Source organism: Carya illinoinensis, chromosome 13, assembly GCF_018687715.1.
Source record: "Carya illinoinensis cultivar Pawnee chromosome 13, C.illinoinensisPawnee_v1, whole genome shotgun sequence".
In the NCBI taxonomy this organism is placed as follows: Eukaryota; Viridiplantae; Streptophyta; class Magnoliopsida; order Fagales; family Juglandaceae; genus Carya; species Carya illinoinensis.
The window spans coordinates 14101784-14121318 of NC_056764.1; the positions used below are offsets into that span (position 1 = coordinate 14101784).

A 19535-nucleotide genomic window follows, 5' to 3' on the forward strand; every position below is an offset into this window, starting at 1 on the left:
AGTCTAGATCTCTCATCGACCAAAATTCGTTCACGATACACACTTGTATACGAGAAGCACAGGATCTTTGCTCCGAATCGGGCACTAGCAGTAGCTACAAGCAGCAGAGCCGTCTTTGAGAAATAAAGAGATTAGGGAGGGAGGGAGGAGGGAGGGAGAGAGAGGAGAGAAAAAAGAGCTACGAAAATGTCACAGCGTGAAAGGTTCTAGAGAAAAGGAAAGTGGGAGAGACGAACAGAATCGAGATGATGATGCACAACGGGAATAACGGCTACGGAAACGGGGTGATGGCGTCGGCATCGACGACGACGTCCACGGCCATGACGTCGTCTCCATCGGCGACAAATGCGCAATCTCCGGCGCTGAAGACGTACTTCAAGACTCCAGAGGGACGCTACAAGCTCCATTACGAGAAGACTCACCCCTCTGGTCTCCTCCCTTATTCACACGGCAAATCCATTTCTCAGGTCGGGCTTTCTTTTTATTCTTCTTTTCGATGTTTCTTTTTCAGTGAGAGAATTTTGGGATTAGAAAAGAAAGATTTTGAAGGTTAGTGCCATTAGTTGTGGTAGACTCCCTGGGGTTACAAAGATGTACCATTCTGATCATGAATTTCCGTACTGGTTTTCGTTTGAATACTAAGAGAATTTAGGAAAAGTTCAAGGGAACAAGATTTTGATAATTGGTTAGTTCTTTGCTGCCCTGGTTCCCTGATGTTTACTTCACCATTCGCTAATTCGAAATGAATACATTTGAATGGATAAGCCTTTTTTTTCCTTATCACGCTTCTAGGTTACAGAATCCTTTAATTTCAAATAATAGTTTATTTCTTTTTTCCGTGATCAAATAAGAAATAAATTTCTATCTGACTTTCAAATAATTGAAGTCTGGTATGTGATTTTCAGATAACTCTAGCGCACGTCAAGGAAAAGCCTGCACAGGGTGGGGCCGCACCAAGCTCGAGTGCAATTACAAGCAGCGGAGTGAGATATGCTGCTGCGAGGCTCTTAGGGGTTGGGGCTGGAAATGGTGGCCGCCCGCCTAGTTTTGTAGGAGGGAATGGCGCAAGTAAATCTGCTAATGTAACGAGTAGAAGTAGTTCATTGGCAGGGTCAAATGGTAGTCATTCTACGCTTCTTTCAAATTACGATGGTAAAGGAACCTATTTGATATTCAATGTTGGGGATACCTTGTTTTTCAGCGACCTCAATTCGCCAGATAAGGTAATAGGCATCCATGGGGCTGTGGTATTTGGAGATATTTGGGTGGCTGGTTTGGAATTTATGCTGATGGTAAGATTTTTTATTTTCAGGATCCTATAAAATCGATACATTTTAGCAATTCAAACCCTATCTGCCATGCATTTGATCCTGAAGCCAAGGATGGACATGACTTGCTTATAGGATTGTACTCTGGCGATGGTAAAAGTTTTTTTTAATTATTTATTCATCATTATACAAAGAAAAAGATTCTGACCTGCTTGTTTTTCATGTTATTGTAGTATACTCAATGTCTTTGAGACAACAATTACAAGATGTTGGTAAGAAGCTTGTTGGGGCACAACATTATAACAAAGAAGGTTCAGTCAGTAACAGGCAAGACTGTTTTATCATCAGTTTATTTTCTTTTTCTCGTTTGCCATTTTTTCTGGTCTCTCAATCTCAAAACGTGCCTATGTTAGAGCTTCCTTCGTAGGGCGTACAACTTTTTCTTCCATGTTAATCACTTCTGTTTTTTCTTCCTCTTTCTTTTAATGAACTCAGTTCAGATGGTCATGTAAGACTGGCATTAAGTTCGATATAATTGAAGTATCATGGATAGGATTTTCATCAATACAAATGACTAGTTCATGGGAAAGTCATCAATTCTGATTAGCGATAGATACATCAAGTTTTTTTTTAAGCTCTATCAGGCGGTGTAGTATTCTTGTAGGCTTTGGATCCATTGGTTGTCAACAGCCGCTAAAATTTTTAGCTCTAAAATTTTAAGTGAAGGCTTTCCATCATCACTAATCCAATGTCATGTTGATTTCTGGAGGACCTTTGTCCTTTATAAGCTTCATTTCCATACATATCTCTTTTTTAGCATTATAGTGTCTTCTTCTTTTAGGCGAATTGGAGGAATCTCCATCTACATTGTTGTTGAAATTTTTTATTTTTATTTTTATTTTATTTTTTAATGATACATGTAGTTGAAATTTCTTTGAGTTGGTGTTACCAATAAATGGTTTGGGTAAAGAACTCATTCTGTCTCATTCAGATGAAGTAAAGTTGGCAGAAGATGACATAGGGAAAAAAGGGACTGTCAATTGCAGCACAAGTTTAATTTTGGGGTGCTCGTGTAAGGATGCAACCTGATACCATCAAGATGCAACCAGGCAAGTTTAATTTTGGGGTGCTCGTGTAAGGATGCAACCTGATACCATCAAGATGCAACCAGGTGATCTAAGTGGGCTTGGGATGAGCTGTAGTCTCAAACATCCTGAATTCGATTCTACCCTAGATTTCCCTTATTTCTACTAGGTAGGGTGGGATGCCCTATTTTGATAAGTGTAGGTGGTGTATGGGATCTCACATTGCTCGGGAATGAGAAGTTCTTGCTCTTTATAATTTTCTAATGAGGGTCCAATTATATCATTGACTAGTCCTTTTGGAGTATAGGCCATGTGCCTTGAGCCTTCCATTGGGGTTTTACAAATAGTATCAGAGCCTATCCTAACTAAAAATGTGGGACTTAAGCTGTGCCTCCTATAATGGGCTGGCCCAATGGGGACGTCGGGAATATAATGGGGGAGATTGTAATGCCCCATTCTAATGAAGGGTAGGTGCTGTATGGGATCTCATATTGCTTGGAAATGAGAAGTTCTTGCTCCTTATAGTGCTCCAATTGTATCATTAACTAGTCCTTTTGGAGAATAGGCCATGTAGCTTGGGCTTTCCATTGGGGAATTACATAGGATTTATCCCCAATTTTCTCCCCAAGGATAGCTTTGAAGGACCCTACCTTGGTAAGGTTGCACGGCAAGAATAAATTTAAAGAATTCAAATAAGGGGAGTGGGAAGAACTTATCAAAAAGAAAAAAGAGGAAGGGGAGTGGGAAGAAAACCTATAAAGAAAATTACCTTCTTCAAGAGTTTCACCTAAATAAGGTTTAATACGTGCTTAATACTTGGTAACCTTAATAGAGTTGATTCAATCACATGCCTTTATTAAGAAAGCGCTGCCTATCTAAAGAAAAGAAAGTGTAAATTTTTAAAAGACATAATAACCTCCCCCACGATAGAAATCCTTATGAAGCTTCGGAGGACTGAGAAAGTCCACCTGTTAATTTCCTTGCAAACAAACTGCACCTGCTTATTGAAATAAAGTGAAAGCTCAACTGGAGAGTGAAGGTCCTGCTGATATTCAACATTCTCAAAGTTTTTTTTTTTTTTTTTTTTTTTTTTTTAGTGCAGTGAATTTTCCTTCAGTTGAATCTTTTAATCTATGTGGAAGTACAAAATTATAAGATATTTATGTGGTGTATTGTAGTGTGGGTCCTTTTGTGAATGGATAATAGGTTGGTACATATTTTTTCTAGGTTTTGCAAATAAGTCTATATAAGGGGGTTGACTGGAGAATGTAACTTTGGGGTCGCAAGTTGTGGCATTGCTTATAATAATGTCATGGTAAAAATACTCATACATGTCTGTATATTGTATGTTTGAATGTGTGCACGTGTATGTTTGTCTGATGTGGTTACTAGTCTGAATGTGTGAACTAACTAGTTGTTTTTAGCAGTCGATGCACCAGTGTTGCATGGGTTCCAAAGGGTGATGGTGCTTTTGTTGTTGCTCATGCTGATGGAAACCTGTATGTGTACGAAAAGGCAAGCCTCAACTTTATTCAACTTGCTTATTCTTGGCCTGCCTTTACTGTTACTTCTGCTCTACTGCAAAACTAAAATTAGTATGACTTCCTTTTTATTATAGGGCAAGGATGGTACTGTTGATTCATCCTTTCCAGTTATAAAGGATCAAACCCAGTTTTCTGTTGTGCATGCAAAGTCCAGTAAGGTAATTGATTTTATTATTCTGAAGTATGTTTATATTACTTACCAAAAAAAAGTATATGTTCATTTTCAAGTAGTTTGTTGCTGTTCTATAATCACTTCAATACCAGTTCTGTTTCACGATTACTATATAAAATAATAATTATACAGATAGTGCCGCGACACTAAAAACATCAGTATTGTGGAATTGATAAGCTGTTGTAAATTGTAACCAGTTATGCGGTTTTGTCTCTGTGTTATGTCTAGTTGTTGGACACTTGGGAGCAATTGTGACATATTCTAATCATATACAAATAACTTTTTGTTATCCTAAACAGAACTTTGTACATAGTCACTTATGGGTAATCTATTAAAATGGGGACAAGAACAAGTGGACAACTTGCATGGCAACACTATGTGACTTTTGAGACTTCACATATTGTCTGCATAAATGTTGTGATGTATAATACATGATGCACATATATGCATAATTCTTAAAACAATTTGTTCCTTCTCTGAATTTTTGTATTCTTGCATGCATCCATGCATTTCCGTGTGCATGCTTGTAAATTTGTCGTGTATCTGCCTCTATACATTACTTACAGATGGTGCAACTTGGCTTAGAAAAATCTTCTTCTGTTAGTTATTCACCAAATTTTATGGAAGATATAATTGCAAAGCTACCTGCTTTATAGGTTCCACGTTCGTTTCTTTTTTTCTATATATGTGTAGTTGCCATCTTCATTTCTTCTTAAATTCTCTTTGTAGTGTAATCCAATTTCTAGATGGCATATCTGCCAAAGTTCAATCAACAGCATTGCCTTTTCTGCTGATGGTGCATATTTGGCAACGGTTGGTCGAGATGGTATTCTTCTGATCTCTTATTCTTGTGGTTTATAGATAAATTCTACCTCTATAGAGGTCCTGATGGGAAGTGCTAAATGTAGGATATCTACGGGTATTTGACTACTCAAAAGAACAACTCATATGTGGTGGAAAAAGTTACTATGGTGCACTTCTATGTATTGCCTGGAGGTAACTTGATATGTAAGAGATTATTGCTTGGCCAATGTTCTCCTCATTCATATATCCAGATTCCAGGGTATTCAAATTGCATATTACATAGTATTTCCTTATCATGATTCCATATAGAGAGTGCTGAAACTTTTTAAACAACCTGCCCCCCAACCCCAATGAAAAAGAAAAAAAAAAAAAAAAAAACCCCAAAAAGAAGAAAATATACATAACCCTTAAATGCCTGATTGTCAGTTTTGATGGAAAATACATTCTGACTGGTGGTGAAGACGATCTAGTTACAGTATGGAGTATGGAAGATCGGAAGGTTGTAGCATGGGGAGAGGGGCACAACTCATGGGTAATGTTTTGATTTGTTAATAAGCTCGTTTGAGAATTGTTTTAAGTTTTTATTTGAGTTGCATATGGATATCTTAAACAATTTAGAGAAGATGGCTTGCAGGTCAGTGGTGTGGCTTTTGACTCGTATTGGTCATCACCAACTTCAGATGGTTCTGAAGAAAATGTCATGTACCGGTTTGGTTCTGTTGGTCAGGTAATTTTGTGCTATCACCCCTCCTCCCTTTTGCCCTCCTGCCCATTCGTAATTTAGGAAATTCTGTTGCTCAGCTTCTTTATCTTTTCCCCTTTTTGTTTAAAGTTTGATTTTCTTTTTATAACTTATTTCCCCCGCTCCTTCAACCCCCCCCCCCCCCCCCAAAAAAAAAATTAAAAGGTAAAAAGATAAAAATTACTAGTATTAGATAATAAATGTTTCTTTGAATTGATAGCCACCTTGATGTCAGTAATGTCACCAAATAGTCAAGATTACATAGTCAATTAGATGTTGGCCTTTTTTTCCTCTGAAGTCCCACCTTTTAAAGTACCAAAAATGAATCAGATGTACCATGTGCCATATGATTATTAAGTTAAATTTCGTCAAGTAGGAAAAAGAACGGACAAGAATCTTCTGGGGAGAATACCATAAACAGGTTGTATATTGCTAAGGCTTTTGGACAAATTATTTAACAAAAATGAGTGCCATGGAAAACTTGATGCTAAGAAGCTGGGCCTTGACTTGATAGAAACTATGTGCTGAGGTATTGCCTTGTAATAAAGGTCTTTAATTTTCCAGTCTTCATCTAATAGTAGTTTGTAGAGTTGAAAATCAAGCAGAATGCATTGGTTTTCGATTCCATAATCATCCTACTTGATGTCTCCTCAAATGATTACAATTTAGGGCCGTACAGAAAACTGTCTTTGCTATATCATCTGCTTTCATGATGTTTACAGGATACACAATTGCTTTTGTGGGATTTGTCAATGGATGAGATCATAGTGCCACTTCGCCGGTGTCCGCCTGGTGGGTCCCCCACGTTCAGCACTGGAAGCCAATCATCTCATTGGGATGGTGCTTGCCCAGTAGGCACTCTCCAACCAGCTCCAAGCATGCGAGATGTTCCAAAGCTGTCCCCATTAATTGCCCATCGAGTCCATCCGGAACCCTTATCAGGCTTAATTTTTACCGAGGAATCCATTCTCACTGCATGCCGGGAAGGGCACGTGAAGATTTGGATGAGACCAGGAAATTTGGAAAGCCAATCAAACAGCTCAGCAGTCCTTGTAGGTAGTGGTCCAAAAGAGCTACCGCTATTGCCAGGCAAAACAAGTGCCGCTAGTTATAAATCTGTACATCGATAAAATACACGAGAAGAATCTCAAGTTGTATGTGTTTCATGGCTGCTTGTTCATGGAATACCCCATTAGCCTGTTGTTTTTACTTGATTTTCTGATGTTTTTAGCTTCCTGTTTTTACCCTTTTTTTTTTTCTTGAACAGAAAAAATAACCATTTTTTAGCAGAAGAATAGCCATAATCTGTGCACAATTGAACACTATAATCCTTTCCCCCACCCCCATACCCCTTTTCTTTTTCCTTTTCTTACTTGTGTCCTGCGAATGACAAACTTCCCAGAACGTAGTTGTTGACCTTCTGGTTCTCGTATACATCAAAAAGAAAAACGCTGGAAATTCAAAGCAAAGATCTTAGCACTAGCAAGTGCAAAATCTGATTTACCAATTTTATTGTTTCAATTTTGAAAGGTAAGGTTACGTAAGGGAATCACCATGCAGAGAGCCGAGAAGAGATTAATCACAAAGCTCATTGTTTTTGCATGCCCAACTGCAACTTTCCCTTAAGTTTAGGTATGGCGCAAGTACGGATATCAACCGAGTGTCCTCGAGTATGTAACATCCAAATCCATAAAAGGTCAATGAGAGAGAAGTTCGAACTCTAGAGTGAACCTATTGAGGTTGCCACTCAAATGTCAATAACACTGCTAGTACGTACGTAAATGGATTGAGATTGAAAGAGCACATGAAATCAAAGCTTGCAACAATGGGTTTGATTTGGAGGAGCAAGCTCAATATTATAGAGCAGAACTGTTAGATATACATCGAAGCATAAGCATATGGATGTGGCATTAGATCCTGGAATGGTAATCCAAAGTTATAGCAAGATCCTCTGATCAATTTCCTACACTTTGAGATTGGTCCAAGGCACTTACTTGGTGAGGGTTTAAAAACCACTCCTACTGGGAGAAGAAAAAGCAGCTGAACGGTATATTTTCCCATTGAGTAATGAGAAGTTTGTTCATAGGTTTGCAGGATGTTTCCTATCACTATAAAACCCAGATTATATTTATAGTTACTCGGACCAAAATAGTGTAAGCACCATATTGTGCTGAAAAATCTTCCGCTCAAATATTCATAATTAAAAATTAAAATAGATAACTGTTAAATAGAATTCAATTCAAAGAATGCTCGCCTGACCAGAATTAAGAACAATCAGCTCAAAAATTCATAGAACAAAAATCAACTATATCTACAGAACTCTAAATTCAATTCAAACCAGCTCACTGGCCATCTCATGAGGTGATCTATCAAATGTATCCAACAGTTTTTCATTTGCTAGACCAGCATGCACATGGTTCAACTGTTGTAAGAACCTTAAGAAGCAGATGTGATTACACATGGATCCTCCATAAATGAGCTTTGTTTAAGGCAATTGCAGTATTACCATCCCAATCAGCACATTTTGAAGGACCTAGCCCACTTCTGTTTCATTTAATTTTCTCTCTGCCAAGGCATTTTCAGCTTTTATCTTCTCAGGGACAAAATCTAGAGACACGTAAATAACATCAGAAACTGCAGAAAAGTTTAGAATGTATTGTATTTAACATGGAAAGCTTTCACCAAGAGAAGCATACAAATACCTGAAAGAAAGTCATATCTCCTCGTTTTACAAACAACCGATGCTGAAATGAAAAAGAAGCATTTTAATACAGCTTGAATAAAAATAACTATATTGACTTGCAAAAAATCTAGCACAAATTCGGGACATTAAACATTCAAAGAGTCTTCGAAACCCTATACATGCTGAGTGTTGAATCAATTAGAAGTAAGAAGCAAATTGTCTGAAATTTAGAGGCTGTTTGTGAATAGAGATGGTTTCATCTCATCCTATCCGATCCTACTCCTATCCCATCTCATTTCATCTCATTTTCTTCTCAAACATCACTCAAACACAAACACTTCTCAATTTCAAATCTTCAAGTTTTCATCTAATCATTGCTTAATCATTACAGCTTTCCCAAACTTCCAAACAAAACACAAAAAAAAAAAAAAATTCAACTTTTTCAAATCCTAAAACAAAAATGATATTAAAAAATTATATTCTAACAATATTTTAATTCAACTTTTTATTTCTCCCTTCTCAAAACCCAATAAAACATCATATAACTCAAATCATTTCACTACCGTTCACAGATTTTACATTGCATCTCATTCCTCAAACATCCCTTAAGCTTTCTAATAAATCAAGAGTAGAAAATGGTTTTTTAATGACTTTCTGAGCAATCGATATTACAGCAGCCACGATAGTTTATAATTGATCCCAAAAGAAAGCATAAGTCATGCAGCACAAAGGCCCCAACTTTACTAGATAGAACAAGTATTAAAAACCATAGGCAGCAGTGCATTGGCGTTGCATTTGCTTCGGTAAATCATGAACCAAAACCACGAAAATGTGCAACAAAGATCACCACATTCAATGAAAATTATAAAATTTCTTTTCAACGCTTCATTGATTTTAAATAATCAAGTTCATTAACCCCAGCAATACAACAAAATTTTCGCAACGCAAGCAAAAGGAGATCATTAGGAACAACCGACTACTGATGCAGAGCAGATAGCCAAGTGTTAAAAGCTAAAACGAAAAAGTTGGCCAAAGTTCGTCCAAATCTTTAAAAAGTATTCCTCTTTTTTAACGAGATCTATCAAAGTGTTTGAGAAAACAAACGAACCCATGACACATTTCTCAGGCCATGCAATTATCGAACAAGAAATACGTTGCTCAATAACAAATTTAGACCGAAAAGATGGTTAGAGACACTACATAGGTGCTTGTAAGCGAGCGATTTCTTACGGTCCCCAACACAACACGAATACGCATCTTTCGTAAATTGTTCAAGGAACTTCTCCTGCAAACAATTGAAATAAACTTTCATAAACACAAACACATTTATTTTCTTCATCCAAAAATTAAAAATTGAAAAACCTAGATTTGTGATTGGGATGAACCCGAGCTGGAATCCGTGAATGATAGAAATAAAAGGATAAAATACCGTAGCTTTGTTGACGACAAAAAGGGCCTCCTGCGTAACGCGCAAATCGGAGTTCTCGCTCCGGATAATCGTCTTGATACGATGCATCGGAAACCTATGCATCTTCACGTCCTCTTTCTCTCCAACTTCTTCTTCCTCTTCTCGTTGATCAACGACGTCGTTGACCTCTTCCTCTCGCTGTTTTCGTTTGTCTTTCTTGGGTTTGGTGACGCGGGCTCTCTTAATCGTGCCGGCACTTCTGCTTCGTCCTTGTTCTCCGTCTTCCTGGGACTCGACGCTTGAAGATTGGATTGACACGAAGCCGTTGGAATGGCTGACGGTGCCGTTGGTGGTCTTATTATTCTTTTCCGGGTTCCTTTTCGTGGTAACAATACCATTTTGCTTCTTAGGTGATTTCGTGGGTTTGGTTGCTTTGGTCTTTTTTTCGGCTCCGGATTGTTTGGAGGAAGCCATTGTTAAGGTGGGTTTCGAGTTTCTGAGTTTCGGACGGTCCCTGTGCTCTCAGATTTGGGGGAAGTGTCCCTAATTTCACGAGTCCCGCACCGAAGGATGAATATTTCATGGACTGTATGTACGAGGGAGTACGCTACTACCTGTGAATGGTTTCCGGGGCCTTTTGGTGGCCCAGTTAACACGGGTCATTCGTTTTTTTTTTTTTTTTTTTTGGGACATAAAATTTCCTCTCCTCCTTTAAAGGTTAAAGGATGATTATTTTTATTTTTAAAAAATGTTATATTTTTAGATAAATCGAAATTGATATTTTTGTTTTTACAGAATTTCATATTTTGGAAAGTTTTATTATTAAAGAGTTTATATAAATTAAGATAATGTCCATCACAAAAAAATTTATATGCGATGAAATTCAAAATAAATGAATAGTTTGCTTTGCAATCTAGATTTTTTTCTGTATTTATCAGTTACAACTGTAATTTCAGTTTTATTAAATTAAATGAAGTCTATTTTTTATAAAAAAAAAAAAAAGAAAAAAAAAAAAGCAATTACATAGTTGTTCAACAAGAATACAATTCTTAATAACATCTTGGCCATCTTCCAGCCATACAGTCTCATTATCAACATTCAAAGCATGCTTTGCAGTCAAATAAGCAGCATTGTTTCCTTCCCTTAGTGTATAATGTAATTTCCAATAGCTACAATTAGAAAAAAACCTTTTTAATGTCCTCAATAAGCTGACCACACTAGGAGCAAATTTCTTCATGTGATTGAATCTCCTTAATGATATTCAAAGCATCATCTTCAAATATAACACTACTTAAACCAATGTCCTTACAAAAAGACAAGGCTCTCCATAAGGCATTGAGTTTTGCTAATACAGGATGAGAAACAAAAAACTATGGATACATAGAGTAACAATTAAAAAACCTTCACAATTTTTTATTACAACCCCACCACCCATCTTTGCATGATTCACATAAAAAGCTACATCCCAATTAACTTGGCATCAATCGCTAGCTAGTTTCTTCCATTTCACATTTTTGTTTGTGGTACTGTGTGTCTCAACAAAGTTCCCTGATAAAACCTGAACTCTTTTATACTCCTCTAGTTCAATCTTAGCATAATTATAAATCGAGGTAGGACTCTCGAATTTCCCATAAAAAACTACAGCATTTCGTCCAAACCATATCCTTCTAAATATACAAGCTATTTCCTCCAATTCATTCTTCTGCAATCTCCTCTCCAACTTCTCCCAAATAGTTCAAAAAGTCTTCCTCTATACATGACCATTTCTGTACTAGGCTTTGAGAGTCTGCAAATACATCAGACACAGTAGTACAAGACCATAAAGCATGACACATTGAGTCTTCCACCAACCCACAGATTGGGCATAAACCATTATCAGTGACCTCTATAGCAAACAAGTTTTTTATTTTATTTTATTTTATTTTATTTTATTTTATGGAAGAGCCTCGTTTGTTTCTTTTCAAAAAAAGACTTTAATTGAATTAGGCACTTGTAAATTCCATATGACCTTCCATCCTTTTGTGGCATTAACATATTGTGATGGTTCACCCTTATGGCCTTTCAAACTGTCAACTGCCAAATAGTAGGCACTTCTAACTGTAAACAAACCACGTTTACTAAATCCTAAGAACATTTTATCCTCAAACCCCAACTTACTCAAAGGAAGCACACAAATAACGTTAGCTTCTTCTTTATTTTATTCATGATTTCATGAATTAGTTTAGAGTCCCAACAGCTTTTAACTTGATCTATAAGTTCACTCATTGTCGAATCCTGATGAAGGACTTTAATAGGTGACTGAAGTTTATAAGAACTTGGTATGGGCAGCCACTGATCACCCCATATCTTGACTTCAAGACCATTGCCAACTCTTCATCTTAGTCCTTTTTGAATCAGATACTCAGAACCCCAAATACTCATCCATACATGTGAGGGACTATTTCCAAGTTTAGCAGACAAAATATCACCCTCTTTATATTACTTTTCTTTCATAGTCTTTGCTGACAAGAAGTTTGGTGAGCAATCTACAAAATTGCTTAGCCAGCATAGCATCATTAAAAACCTCAATATCCCTAAAACCCAAGCCTCCATCACTCTTTGGAGTCCCCATCATGCTCCATTTCTTCCACTAAATTTTATTGTCAACGTTCATATTTTCCCACCAAAATTTAGCCATTAGAGCTGATAATTCATTACACAATCTCTTTGGGAGCTTGAAAACACTCATAGCATAAGTAGGCACAGCTTGAATAACAGCCTTGATCAAAATTTCTTTACTAGCCTGAGAAAGGAAATTATTTTTCCAATTATTGATCTTAGACCAAACTCAATCCTTAATGCACTTAAAAGAGGAATATTTTGATCTTCTAAGAACTACAGGCAAACCCGAGTATTTTTCAAAATCCCCATTGACTCTTGCTCCTATTTCTTTGCCAATCTGAAATATGGTTTCTGCCCTTGTATTGGAACTGAAGCATATAGATGTCTTCTGCAAGTTTAATCTTTGTCCAGAAGCCAAATCATAAACATCCAGAATATGCTTAATGCATTGTCAATCCTGCATCTTAGCTCTACTAAATAGAATACAATCATCTACAAAAACTAAATGTTTAACACTTGTACCTCCTCTAGATATTGATATCCCTCTTATCTTTCCTTCCCTCTCAGCCTTGTTAATTAAACTTAGCTCCTCTGCACAAAGCAGGAAAATGTAAAGAGACAAATGATCTCCTTGCCTAAGACCTCAGGTGGGGATAAGAGTAGAACCTGGAACCCCATTCACTAAAATTGAGTAATGCACAGTAGCCACACAATGCATAACCAAATGAATACACCGAGCTCCAAAGCCTAACTTGTCCATTACTGCTTTTAAATACTCTCATTCAACTCTATCATAAGCATTTGACATGTCTAGCTTGATGGTCATACTTCCAACTTAATTTCTTTTCCTAGTTTTCATTATATAGAGAGCTTCAAAGGCTATACTAACATTATTTGAAATTAATCTTCTTGCAATAAATGCACTTTGATTCCAAGAAATTACTTGTGGTAGCACTCTCTTCAATCTATTAGCTAGTGTCTTTGCAATGAGTTTATAAAACACATTAGATAAGCTAATAGGTCTATATTTCCTAATACTAACCTGGTTCTTAACTTTTGCTATTAAAGCAATGAAAGTAGAATTGAAAAAGTTATCCATAGCACCACCATTTAAAAACTCAAAAAGAGCCTCACTGACCTTATCTCCAACCGTAGTTAAGAAAGATGATAAAAAGGGGCCCCAAACCCATCAGGACCTGGGGATTTTAGAGGGGCCATCTGTTGCAGAGCCTCTTCAACTTCTAACCTTGTAAACTCCAGTTGCAGACACACATTCATCTCAGTTATCACACGTCTATTCATTTGAGATAAGTAGTACTCTAATCCTATGAAGAAGGATAAGCTAACTGATAAACACTTGTGAAATAGTCTTGAAAAGCTCTATGAATACCCTGCTGATCATTCTAATATTAGAATTAGAATCCTGCACTTGGAGGTATTGTTATGCCTAAACTTTGACTCAAAGTAGTAAACCAAAAATTCAGAATAGTTTTATTTGCAAGTAGACAGGTGTTGTAGTACCTAATAAGGTCGAATCCACGGAGATTGACTTAAATGATAAAAATAAAATAAACTTAAACAATGAAAACAAATTATTAAAAGGAACATGTAATCAAATAGAGGAGAAAATTACTGAGATGAATATTTTTAAAGTAACAAAATACAACTAAAATGATACAATAAATTGATATGGAGAATGACTAAGATTTCAAGAATTTGTCTAACAATTTAGAATATTGTATCCAATCAATTTACTTCAATTGAACTAGAATAATGATTTTGTCTAATTGGAAGATTTAGTAGTTAAGGCCAAAAAAACTAATTACTTAAAATTAAGCATGAATAATTGATCATTAAAACATTCACAAACCCATTTATATATCACAAAGATTTTTCAAGTATCCAAGATATTCAGAAATCACAATGAATCAAGATAAATATATGAATAATCAAAATATCCAATAATAAAACTGTTCAATCGATCAAACTCAAAATATAAACTCTATTATTGATCTGAAATAATATCTAAATCATTAGACTTCACCTCTTACCTATTACGAAAATTTAGCCAACCAAGTTCATCACAAGAGCCATGAAATTCCAGAAACATTCTCTATCAGAAAACTAAAATAACTAACAAAACCCAACACTAGAAAACAACCTTCACAAGAGAGCAAAGGTGGAGAGAAATACAGAGCTAAAAATTGGGTCGAATCCCTCTAATGGCTGGCCTCCCTGTGTTGCCACCCAAATAGTCTTTTTTTCTTTCTCTCTAAAACCAAAAGTGTGTTTTGCGTCCCAAGGACCAAAAGTCAAAAAGGGAAAGAAAATTCTCTGCATCCAACTCGCTACTGCGTTTTTAAGAGAAATGTGTGTGTGTGTCAACATGGTCTCTATTCAAAAGCAAGGAAAGAAAGCTTCAGCCACACTTTGTCGAAAGCAAGAAACCCAAGTTGTGTTATGTGCCTCAAAACCGAAAAAAGCCTGCTACATGTCTTTCCCTTTTGGTTCAACATGCTGATTTGCTTTGTTTTTGTGAGGAAAAAGCCAAAAAAAAAAAAAAATAACCTACTGCTCCACTTTTCTTCTAGTGTGCCTCCAAAAACAAGTCAAAAGCCTACTGCCGTGTTGAGAGAAATAAAGCTTGTTGCTCTATCCATGAAATAAAACCCCCATGCTCTGCTTGCATGCGTGTCGTGTGTTTTGAGAGGAAAAATCTAAAAACTCCCTGCTGCTTTCCAGTGCATATCTCTTGTCGAAGGATCAAGAAAAACTTGCTGCTTCTGTCCGTCAACAATGAAATACCTTATGCGCAAACACTTCCCTTGCATGTCCATCCCACTTGTGTTTCTTGGCCTATATGAAAAATTAGAAACTAGAAAAAAATTAATGGAAGAATAGAATACAAAGATGCGTTGTGTTTGTGAAGAAACATTGTTCAATTAAATCACAAGTTATAAAATTAAGCATAAATCATGCTATTAATCAATTTAAATTACAACTTAGATTTATACTATTTAACTATTTTTCCATCTAAAACCAATAATAATATCAATAAAGTAATTGAAATATATTGGTTCTAAATCTATAAAATATGTAATAATTCAGCTCAATCAAGTATTTAGTTCTTCTTTCTTCTCTAGGAGGCACATACACGAATGAATCTTGTATTTTTGTCCCCTAGGTGATACCAGTTCTGTTTTGGCCTCTGCCTTTATTTAAGGTCTTCTTGCTCTAACAAAATGCCAACTTCTCCTTGCAAGCTTTTGATTTTAGCAACATTTTGTGGACCCTACTCATCTTGCAATCTTTTTAATACTTCTATTTCCTGCTTAATTATACTCTCAACATCTGTTTTCTTATTTATGCACCACCTACTCAAGGAAGTACTACATTCAGTTAGCATGGACAGCACTTTTCCTATAGAGTTTGTTGAAGGTCTAGTATTACAACATTCCTTATTTACAGTCGTTCGTCAATACTCCTCCTTAATCCATGAAGCTTCAAATCCAAACAGCCTACATCTTTTTCTTCTCACATATACCTCATTTCAAAATCAAAGCATAACTACTTTATGATATGAGCATCTAGCTCGTAGACTTCCCACTACAGCTTTTGTAAATGAAGTCTTCCATGAATTATTGGCAATAGCCCTATCCAACATTTCCTTGATGAAACCGTCATTAAACTATTTGTTACTCCAAGTAAAGTAGTTACCTCTATACCAGATCAAACACCCAAGATCAACTAACTAGTTATCTTCAAGAGCACAACTAAATCCCTTCATCTGACTTTCTAATCTATCCCTACCCCTAATCTTCTCTCGTTGAGATAAAATCTCATTAAAGTCCCCAATGATGCACCATGGTACATTTCTTGGATTAATCCTTGACAACAAATCTCATGATTCTTTTCTTCTATTTGCAAGAGGTTGGCCATAAAAGTCACTGAAAAGCCATTTTTATGATGACATCTCAGTTGTGATCCAGCCGCTTATATGTCTTAAAGAATAATTATGTAATGCAAAGTTAATGTCTACCTTCCAAAGTATAGCCAAGCCACCACTTCTCCCAATAGAATCAACCCCAAAGCAACATTCATAACCTAACCTTCTTCTCAAACCCTCCAATTTAGAACCTTTCAATAAAGTTTCCATTAAGAACAAGGTTTTGAGACACTTATATTTTCCTATTTGGTAAAGATCATGAACTGTTCGAGGATTCTCAAGCCCTTAGTGGTTCTAACTAAAGACAATCATGGCTCCCGACGGTACTGCTCCACAACCTCCACCGATAGAATCTTAATTTAAGTTTGAAAAGCACCCACATCAATTTTTAAATCTTTATCAGACTCCATTTCACATACTTCATCCATCAAAACTAAATTAAACGTTTTTTGCTCAATTAATGAGTATTAGACTTACCTTTCACCCCATATCCTCTGTCCCTCCTCCTCTTACATGTAAGTTTATTCTTCAAAGACTTCACTTTTATTGATGACATTAGATCACCAACATTTTCCTAAAAAGAATCTGAGTCAAGCAGTGAAAAGGACCATGGACAACATGCTTCCTTGGATTATAAGAGATAGTTTGTTTAGATGGGCTAGTTGTAAACAAATCTGAATTCTCAACCCATTCCTTCCAAGTGACAGTTACTTGAATGGCTAACTCCCTTAATGCTGGTACTGTCTCTTGGTGTGTAACCGATATAACTACCACTGACTCATCTGTCTTACTCCCCTTATTCTGCATGACAGTTACTTCTTCAACCTCCATGCCATAACCACCATTATTAACCGCTAACTATTTCTGAGGCAGTCTGTTTTGAATTCCATCATCAATCTTCGAAAGGAACATTGAACTATTTTGCATCAACATGGCAATTATGATCAACAACATTTCCAGAATTGCTGCAATGATCCCCTTTACTGACAAAGTCTGCATGCCATTTGCATTTGACACTATAATCAGCCATGAGCCAAGAGCCATATTGACCTTTTGAAAGTGATTTTTTATTCAAAAATGAAAAATTAGAATCATAACCCTACTTCCCATGCAGAATCTTCCCACATCTAAAGCATATCTTGAGGAGTTTTTCATATTTTATAGGATCCCGCATACTCCTATGATTAAGATTAAAGGTCTAGCCACTGCTGTGATATCTCCTTTTTATGTGTATTTTCACTAAAGGAATATTGTAATTTAATTAAAATAATAGTTCTTTTATTTTAAATTATTGAATTTTAAATTGATTTTATTTGTTACTTAAGTTTAAATTGTTGTTTAATTTATTTTAGCTTGTCTTTGGTTTTAAAATTTAGTAGTTAGTTTTTGTTAGTTATTTATTATATTTTAGCTTTACGTTGTGTTTAAAATATTTTTTTGGTTTTATTGCTTTTAAAGTTGTTTTCGTTAGATCAGTTTTTGGACTCTAGGGGTGAGGATTGAACCTCATTTCTTTTCTCCATCTTTTCTTTTTCTCTTTCTCTTTTCCTTTTTCATTCTTTCTTTTCTTCTTTTTTTCTTTTTCTTTCTTTCTTTCTTCCCGTTCTTCTCCTCCCGCGCGACTCTCTCTACCCATTTCCGTTCGTTTTTCTCTCTTCGCCCAGAACCACCGCCGCTAGCCACCGTGCGGCACACCACCCACCCAGTTTTCTTCCCCTCCGGCCAGTGATCATCCCCACCAAGTTTCACCGGCATCCGAGCCGCCGTTTAGCCAGAATAGTCACTCCAAGCCAAACGGGTTTTGCTCCGATTTGCCGCCGTCGCTCCACCTCCGGCCACCACCTCTTCACCACTTTATCACCGACTCCTTACCGTCCTAAACCACCCATTTCCAGTCTCAATCCGTCGCCGGAATAGTCCCTGAGAGCTAACTCTCCGATTTGAGTATTTTGGCTTCCAACCGCCGTTTTCGCCGCCACCCACAGCCGACCCTCACTTCCACTAGCTTCATAAATATCCCTAGACCATTCTCTATCAATTTTGTGTCTTGGTTTGTCCCCGATCGAAAGTGGGTAATTTATTACCCAGGGCAACAGTGTAAATTACACTGTTATGTTGCTTTTCCTCCGCCTTTTGCAACACCGCGAGCTTTCAAAAAATACCATATAGCGCTGTAAGTATTTTCTAAACTCTAATTTTAGATTTAAATATATTTTTCTTATAAAATAAATATTTTTTGTTGGTTGGCTAATTCCAGACTGAGTCCGAGGAGTTCGAGGGTCGGATGGTTTGAGAACAGAGTGCTTGGTTTTGGTTGTTTGTGATTGCTTGATTATTTGAGCCATGAGGCGTGCGTTACATATTACATACATGTGCATTTTATTTTAAGTGAGAAAATCATGTTTTGTTGGCGTAAATGGTTTTCGGGTGCGTGTGTCTCACGAGCCCAAGCTGGGATGAGTTATTATCTCAGTGGAGCTCCTCTGGTCACTCGGGAGTAGATAATACTGAGTGACGTCTCCTGGGTTGTCGCAAGGTGACAACCGGATCGTACGATACGGTAACGCTGTCGTGTTGACTCCGTGGTCCCTAGAGTGGCGGGGACTAGAGGATGGCCTGGCCAGGTAATCGCTAGGCTCGAGTTTGAGCATCACTCGTTTAGGTGTCACACGCGTAGTCGTTACCTGCGGTGTGGCACAGAACCAGGGTGTGCAGATGATCTCTAGGGGAGATCATGGTGCATGCATAATTGGATCGTTTTTATGGTTTTCGGATACGTGCCATTTTTTGGGAAAATAGCGAGGATGTGCTGAGGCATTTGATCCATTTTCTGGAAAAATGGTGGTTTGGGCTATTATCTAGGATAACGGCGAGACTTGGTTTTAAACGTTATGTTTTTGTGGGCCAAATGGGTTTTTGGCGTGCGTGGAAAAAATGGTTTTATGGGACATGTACATTGGTTTTTCTTTCATGCATATTGTTTGAGTTTTATATGTTTTTATATGGTGGTGTTTGGATTTTACTTACCTACGGCACCATTTTTGGTTCCGTAGATTTTGGTGCAGGGTTTGAGGAAGAGGAGGAGGCTGAGCCCGAGGATGCGGCTCCGCCGGAGTTCTGAGTTAAAGTTTAAGTTTTGATGTTTGGTTTAAAAATATATTTGTGTTTTGTAATATTTCTTTACATATGTTTTAAACAGTTTTGTATTAAATTAAGAAAAATCCTGGTACTTAGTTATTGACTTTGCTTTTCGCTGCATGTTTCTCGTGCACATTCGTCGCT

The 19535-nt window shown here is 36.9% G+C and overlaps 2 protein-coding genes across 3 annotated transcripts; one reads left to right on the forward strand and one right to left on the reverse strand.

The window, feature by feature from the left end:
- The first annotated feature begins 108 nt into the window (after positions 1-108).
- On the forward strand, positions 109-6916 carry LOC122292266 (WD repeat-containing protein 20-like). 2 transcript variants are annotated; one of them, XM_043100518.1, is made up of 11 exons: positions 109-467; positions 906-1223; positions 1313-1421; positions 1502-1595; positions 3781-3868; positions 3972-4055; positions 4799-4895; positions 4978-5065; positions 5300-5405; positions 5497-5600; positions 6338-6916. In XM_043100518.1, the coding sequence occupies exons 1-11, from the start codon at positions 246-248 to the stop codon at positions 6381-6383; spliced, it is 1356 nt and encodes a 451-aa protein (XP_042956452.1). In that variant the 5' UTR covers positions 109-245; the 3' UTR covers positions 6384-6916. The 2 variants fall into 2 exon arrangements, with proteins under 2 accessions (XP_042956452.1, XP_042956451.1); XM_043100517.1 differs by having other exon boundaries at positions 111-467; positions 5508-5600.
- Positions 6917-7780: 864 nt separating this feature from the next.
- Positions 7781-10319, reverse strand: LOC122292267 (DNA polymerase epsilon subunit C). Its single transcript, XM_043100520.1, has 4 exons — positions 9728-10319; positions 9499-9583; positions 8318-8359; positions 7781-8222 (listed from the first exon to the last, which is right to left on the reverse strand). The coding sequence occupies exons 1-4, from the start codon at positions 10178-10180 to the stop codon at positions 8149-8151; spliced, it is 654 nt and encodes a 217-aa protein (XP_042956454.1). The 5' UTR covers positions 10181-10319; the 3' UTR covers positions 7781-8148.
- Positions 10320-19535: the final 9216 nt, after the last annotated feature.